This window comes from Arachis duranensis, chromosome 6 (genome assembly GCF_000817695.3).
Source record: "Arachis duranensis cultivar V14167 chromosome 6, aradu.V14167.gnm2.J7QH, whole genome shotgun sequence".
NCBI classification, from domain to species: domain Eukaryota; kingdom Viridiplantae; phylum Streptophyta; class Magnoliopsida; order Fabales; family Fabaceae; genus Arachis; species Arachis duranensis.
In genome coordinates, this window is record NC_029777.3 from 10,854,564 (window position 1) to 10,862,434 (window position 7,871).

Consider the following 7,871-nt stretch of genomic DNA (forward strand, 5'->3'; position numbering starts at 1 on the left):
CTTGTGTGACATATTAATTAGCATCCTTGGCATGGGTAATTAGATTCTAGCTAGAACAATGTTTTAGGAATATTATTATTCATATAGTGATCAAGTTAATATTTAGAGCTTGAAGCACATAATTAAACTAAATATTCTATTCGTAACTTTACTTCATGTACGTGTTTCTTTAATTTGTGGATACAAAAGTGTATAAAAACTAATAGAGCTTTCATAATACTCTGTAGTTAAGAAAGTAAATTCGGTATTGAATAGCATTAGAATTAAGTTGGACTTAGCTTACATAAATTTAATTTGGTTTGAAATTATCACTGTACGATATACTTAAATATATGCCTAACTATGTGCAATTCTGTCGGCAGAAACATTTTTTTTTTAATTTTTATTTTCATTTTTTCTCTTTTAGCTGTTAACTTTGAATCTTTGGCTGTCCAATACGACGCCGTTTTCATGATATCCAGGTGTGAATGTATGGTGCAGACTGCACACTCACCGAACACGTGTACATGTGTCATTTTTTACTGGTTCATCAATTATTAATATAAAAAAAGTGAAAACTCACTCGACTTAACGTGAAATTGATAGTTGAGAACCGTTAAATAATTTGACTGATTTGACTAAATTTTTATCTAATAACTTTCAATTATCAATTTCATATGAAGTCGATTTCATCTGAATTTTTACTATATAATAAAATACCTCTACTATATATCATGTACATTATTGTTTTCGAGAGTTTAAGATTTAAGTTTTTTTTTTTTGTGACAGTTTAAGATTAAGTTGATATTTGATCTTCTCACTTATTTTTATTTTAACGTATAATATTATTTTAAAGTAAATATAAATATTGAATTTAAAAATTCACAATTATTATCGCCCAGATTTTCTGAATATCGATGAATAATTATTGCGGAGAGTATATAACGAACACAAATTAAGAAATCATTCACGCATGTAACAGTTTAATTTTATGTAATTTCCTTCGATATCGTATTATCATAAGTCATAACAATTATATCCCAGTGGTATTTATTATTTAACATTATATTAATCAGTAGTTACTTAATATAATGCAACCAATAATGGAACTATATAATTATTGTATGTGATATTCCTCGTGGAAATAATTATGTGATATTGATTTGCAATGAATCTAATCATAGAATTCAAGAGAAGAAAGAAGGGGGAGGGGGATGAAGAAATAAATCAGAGAAGACTTGAGAATCTTAAGATCCTGTCCCAGTCTGACTGCTCTTTTCTTTAAAATTCCAAATCAATAATAGGAAAAAGAAAAACATTTTCCGATTATTTTAATAGATACATAACAATATTTTAGAAAGGGGAATGTTATTTATAAGCCTAAAATTTACATCTATTATAACAATTTGGAAAACAACAATAGAGAAAAAGGACAATGAATGTGTTTTATATAAGAAAGGGAAAAAATGATAAAGAAAAAAAATACTACATAACTAATAAATTTATTATTTTTATTATTATCTGACTATTTTAAAAAAAATAATTAATAAATATAAATTTGTTATATATTTAAATCAATACTAATAAATTTACTTTTTTTTCTGTCAAAAATATTGGTATTATAATAAATTTTTCTTGAACTAAGTTGAGTATGATTAACTCATTAGTCTGTTTAAGTAAGTGTCAAAAATTTGAATCTATCTTATAAATGTAGCTATTTATTAATTAACGAGAAACTCTTAAATGAAGTTCTGATTTGGGAGGTATTTCAGATTGAGGGAATAAAAATAAAAATAGTTTTCTACCCTTAAATATAATATCTTAGTGGTATAATATCATCAAAATATTTATTATTATATTAATTAATATTTATTATTTTTTGAATTCAATTATTGACATTTAATTACAGAAAAATACTAGAAATTAATAAAATTTAACTTTTTTTAATCTAATTTTTTTAATTTAGTAATCTAACAACTTATTTTATTTCATATTCTAAATATTAATAGTTTATTGATAGCAAAAAATAATAAATTCTCATAACATTCCTCTTTAGTTACATGTTCATGTTAAATTTGTTGGATAATAAATTATGAGAAAATCTTTTAAAAAATAACTATTTCAAATTTCACATAGTTGGGTTTTTTTAATTCTCCTATTGCACTCACTATCACCAATTCACCATCACCATCGCCCACTCACCACTAACCAGCAAAACAAAAAAAAAAAACTTCCCACACTCTCTCACACACAAACAAAACACAGTCACACCCCCGTTTTCCCATATGGGGCTCCTTTCAATGGCAATGGCAAAGGCAAAGGCAAAAGCCACAGGCACCACCACCCACACCACCGACATGGGTCTTCTCTTAGTCTTCTTCCCTCAGAACCACAATGCCCCTAACACAAACTCCACCTTCAAGAGAACCAACTCTAACAACCTTATTCTCTCCAAGACCCAATCAACTATCTCCATATGTGCACTCCTCTTCTTCCTTACTCTCCTTCTCTTCACACTCTCCACATTTGAACCCACTAACACACTTCATCATAACAACAACCAACCAACTAAACTCGCCCAATCTAAAACCCAAAACCACAATAATTGGTTTTTACCAAAGCGCTTCTGGCCAAACACGCCCTTCAAATCACAACATTCACATTATTCTCCCTCCAAGGCACTTCAGAGAATGGGCACCTTATACCGTAGAGGAACAAGAGCAATGACCGATCTAGTTATCTGCCACGTGGCCGACGAAACCACCGTCCACGAATTCCGTTATTTTCTCAGATTAATCCACCGCTCAGGACTCACTGCAAGAACCGACGTCGTTTTTCTCTTCGCTTCTGGTTCTCTCTCCTCCTCCTTCGCGCCGGTTATTCGCGAAGAGAACGAAGCTTTCTCCTCGCTTGTTGAGCTGCACTCTGAGTTGAACTCGACTCGATGGAGCCAGTTACCTGAGTCAACGTTCGATGTGACTCGCTTCTTTGTTAGGGTTGGGAAGAAGGGAGAGGAGATCGCGGAACCGCTATGGGGGAAGAAAACAAGGATCAATACGAGTGACGGTGAGTCGAGTCGCCGCGGCGGCGGTGGCGAGGTGATGCTGAGTTACGGATCGGTGCTGAGTTTCGACGCGGCGGAGCTTGACCCGGAGAACTCGCTCGCAGGGTTTCTGGACCGAGTTCCGCTCAGTCTACGGCGGTGGGCGTGTTACCCTATGCTGCTTGGCCGAGTCAGACACAATTTCAAGCACGTGATGCTCGTGGACGTGAAGAACGCGGCGGTGGTGAATGACCCGCTCGGCCGAGTCAGGAATCGGAAGTCGGAGTCGGTTTTTCTGTTTGTGAAGCACGGGAAGAAGAATAACGACGCGACTCGGACGAGTCAGCGCCCGGTCAACCCGGCTGTCGTGATGGGCGGCGCTCGCGGCGTCCGGCGGTTGGCAAATGCGGTTGTGGTGGAGATCGTGCGGGCAGCGATGCAGCAAAGGAAGAGGAAGAATTCAGTGTCCGAGTCAGCGATACTGAGTCAACTCACCGGCGGGAACGAGTTCATGTTGAAGGCGAAAGGCGTTGAGTTAATGGAGCCGAGCGAGTCGATCCCTGATGCGAGTCAACTCAGTGGGCGAAACTCGAGCGCGTCGCTTTCAGATTATGCAATAATTCAACGCGGGACAACGAGTAATCATGATTTAATTAGTTCTGTTATTAAAAAGCAAATTTGTTCTTCTGTGGTTGATTCTTCTGTCTATAGAGATTGTTAGCAATTACTTAGCTTAAAAAAAATAAAAAAATAAAACACTTAGTGCACACACAAATTTTCACATTGTTGTTGTCATTAGAATTATTAATTGTTTTTTTTTTTGGTTGGTCATAAAAGGTTCTCAGTCTAGCACTGTGATTATCAGTTTTGTTCTCAGTTAGTTGTACATATTTTTCATGTTAATTATATTTTTGTATTCTTTTATGTAAAAGCTAAATGGACTTTAGTTTTTTCACAGTGAATAAAATGAGATTTTGACCCTGCATGCAATGTTCTAGTGTTATATATATAGTCCATATTATTATGATGAATAATATATTTTTGTCATGCATGGTCTAATATAAGCAGAGCATGCTATAAATTTTCTGCCAATACCCATTTAAAATATACTTTGATTTTGGACCTTTGTTTTCGCATTTCCATCAAAATATATTTTATATCAAATTGACAGTACTAAGCCTAGCAGCCATTTAAATATTTCATTTAAATATTCTGGTTTTAGACCTTGGTTTAAGCAGTAAGCACCTTCCATTGTAAGGAAACTGCTTCTTCAGACCAATTGTTTATAAAATATTTGAAGTTTATATAAGTGAATCTTATTAGCAAAGAGCCCATATTTTTTAACACTGCTATTCTGTTCCAAAATTATTCATGTGAATATTTTTTATGTTTTATTCAGCCTACAAATTAACCTCTTTTCTAAACAGGATAACTTAGAAATTAAATAATTAAAAAATATTATGCATAACATTACTTAATCTCATATTAATCTAATTAATTTACTCAAATTAAAAAGAAAGAAAAAGGGATTATAGGAGAAAAAAAAGAAAAAAAAAGAAAGTGAAGTTTTCAATGGGGGGTGAGTATGTAAAAGAAGGAGCTGTAGAAGGCATTGATTAGGGCATGTGCTTGTGATCTTTTTGGCTCCAACAATGTACGCGTTTGCAATAAATAAATAAATAAATATTTATAAAAGAAAGCTTATAAGCAAAATCGATTTATTTAATGAGAAATTCCAGCAGCACCTTCCAAAAGGAGATAGGGGCACCAAAACGTGCTTATTACGATGCTTTTGCCTTTTGTTTTGTGTTTCATTCTGCTTTTACTTCGTGCGGCGTTAAAGCAGTTATTTTCGGGTATGGTTTAATTCTTGATCTAATCTTAATTAATTAACTTCTAATTGGAAATTAGTAATAATTAATTGAGGAATCAATGAAAGAGGAAAGGTGACAAGTGTGCGTTCTAAAATATAGGATTGTAGGTTATCGACTGTTGTTGTTACTCCCAAAATCTGAAACTTTCTCTCGTGCTGTAAGGCTGCCAAAGTGAAATGCCCCCCATTTACTCATTCATTGACTTTTCTAATATTTATGTTACAATAATTTCATTTTTATCTTTTTTCGTATTCTTCTTGCTAGCTAATTAATTATTTTGAATAATATTATTAATTTTGGTGGGTAGACACAGATTTAATATGTAACTATCATAATTTAAATATGGTAAATATTATGATACCTAAAAGGTGGTATTTATTTACTAAAAAAAGTTAAAAATTAATATTTAATTTAAAAAATATAAAAATAAATTATTTTTAAAAATTTAAAATTTATCACAAAAAATAAGTTGGACAAAAGTTAGATAATAATTAATAGATATTATAAATTTTTTTTAAATATATGTGAATCTTTATTTATGTTATTAAAAGTTGGTCATATAAGTCTAGACTCTCTCCAAGTTGCTAAGGTTGTTTTCAATAATTAAATATTTTAGGACAAAAAATATAGAGATAATAATAAAAATATGTTAAATACTTTTTTATTTATTTATATTATAATAAAAATATTTTTAACTGTAACAATTTATCTGAATAAATGTCTCTCACTTTTCCAAATCCCATTTAATATTTTTATGGTTATATCTTACATCAAGATGGATGTTACAATAACAATCAACAACATCAAAATTTTGTCTCCCCAAGTAAAATGGTTACATAGATCTAATAATGTCATTAAATTCTATCTTATATTATGTTTACAGAGAAATTGTTTATATGTAAATTTGTTTGACTAATTTATGGATAATTTTCTTAAATTTTTATCTGCTTTTCATCTCTTGTCTATTTTTCATCTTGTTCTTCCTAAGTGAGTGTTCTGTCGGTCTTCTTCTCACATGTCTAAACCACCTGAGATGCAATTCTACCATCTTTTTCATAATAGGTGCTACTCCAACTCTCTCTCTCTCTTATTTTCGTTCCTTATTATATCCAATCGAGTATGACCACTCATTCATCTCAACATCTTTATATATGTCACACTTAACTTATGTTCGTGCTCCTCTTTGTCCGTCCAACACTCTGTACCATAAAGCATAGCTGATCTGATAGCAGTGCGAGATAATTTATCTTTAAGTTTTTAAGACACTTTTTCGTCACATATAAGACCAGACGCACTCCGCCATTTTGACTAACCTGCTTGGATCCTATGATTTACATTTTTTTCAATCTCTCCATTATCCTATATGATGCAACAAAGATACTTAAAACTTTTAACTTTTCGTAGGATGTTTTATCCAATCATCATCTCTGTATTAGAGTTTCTCTTTCGGTGGCCGAACTTACATTTCATATATTCTGTCTTACTATGGCATATGCGCAGACCATACATTTCTAGAGCTTCACTCCATAAATTCAACTTCTTATTTAGGTCTTTTCTTGACTTTCTCATAAGAATGATATCATTGATAAAAAACATGCACCATAACACAGACTCTTAAATATAATATGCTCTATGAATATTTCTAAACTAATATAAAAATGTATTGATTTAAAGATGATCCCTAATATAATCTTATACCAATAAAAAATTCTTCTATCACACCACCTTAAATTTTCACATTAATTATTATAATCTCATCATATATGTCTTTAATTACACGAATATATAGGACTCTTACTCAATTTCTTTCAAAAAAAAAAAAAAAACTTTCTTCCCTCTTTTTTAATTTCACAGCAGACCAGATGTCCATTATATTAGGTTTTGTTACTAGTCTATTCCCTGTATCTTTGTTCTTGTTTTTTACGTGCCAAATTATTTATTTGATCATTGACACATACACACACACTCATACATATATAGTTTTTCATTTCTTGTTTTTCTTTCTACTTTAATTACTTTGATGAAGACCTTAGCTTGTTCTCAATAATTCAGGAAAATGAACTTTAGTTTCTCTCACCTCGAATAGTAATAAAAATAATAAGTAAACCACATATTAATAAACCTTCAACGTTTGATAGATTATTTTAATTATTTGATATCTTTAAATTGTTTCATTTATAGGATTTAATAATAATAATAATAATAATAATGTTATACTTGTAAATTTCCAAATTAGCCAGATGGCTTGATGTGAAATATATAGAAAGGAAAACGATTGCCATGTGTATATTGGTCAAAATATTTGTTACTTTGGATACTTACCAAAATGAACATTTATTTTTTTTATTGTTTTTATCCACGGTGGAGGCCGGGTAGTCACCGACGCAAATAATGGGTCCCTTGTGTTGAACCACAATTCCCTCAAATGAAGACAATTTTTGTGCGTCCACTCACTTCATAAAATTAAGTTTAATGATTGTTTTAAAATATGATAATACAAATAAATGGTTAATTATAAAATAAGTTTAATGTTTTAACTTTTTAATTTTATCGATAATAAAGTGCTAATATTTTGATCATATCTTTTTTGCTTTCTAAGTTGGATGCTAATTCATATCATCACTTGAAGGCTGATGAGGCTCATTGTTAGTGGAAAAGGGATCGATTCCTACCACTGCCCTACTTTCTCTTTGAAATAAAAAAAAGTGTATGGTCATAAAGTGTTTGAGCTTGCAAATTAGATTATATCTTGAGAGTTTGGATACTAGATTTCAGAAACGAATAAAATGATGAGTTTTTATAAAAATATTATAGTCCGATCTAAAATTTTAATAGCGATGAGGCGAACAACATCAATAAGAAGATGTCAGACAAAGTGATAATCAATACTAATTGATCTTATTATATTAGCATAGTAGGATGTATATACAAGGTCATATCGAAAATGTTGGTGAGGAGAATGAGGTGGGTTATGC

At 31.3% G+C, this 7,871-nt stretch overlaps 1 protein-coding gene across 1 annotated transcript; it reads left to right on the forward strand.

Annotated features, from left to right (window-relative positions):
* The first annotated feature begins 2,145 nt into the window (after positions 1 to 2,145).
* Positions 2,146 to 4,000, forward strand: LOC107492624 (uncharacterized). Its single transcript, XM_016113662.3, has one exon. It carries the CDS (start codon positions 2,265 to 2,267, stop codon positions 3,741 to 3,743), a length of 1,479 nt encoding a protein of 492 aa, XP_015969148.1. The 5' UTR covers positions 2,146 to 2,264; the 3' UTR covers positions 3,744 to 4,000.
* The last annotated feature ends 3,871 nt before the right edge of the window (positions 4,001 to 7,871 follow it).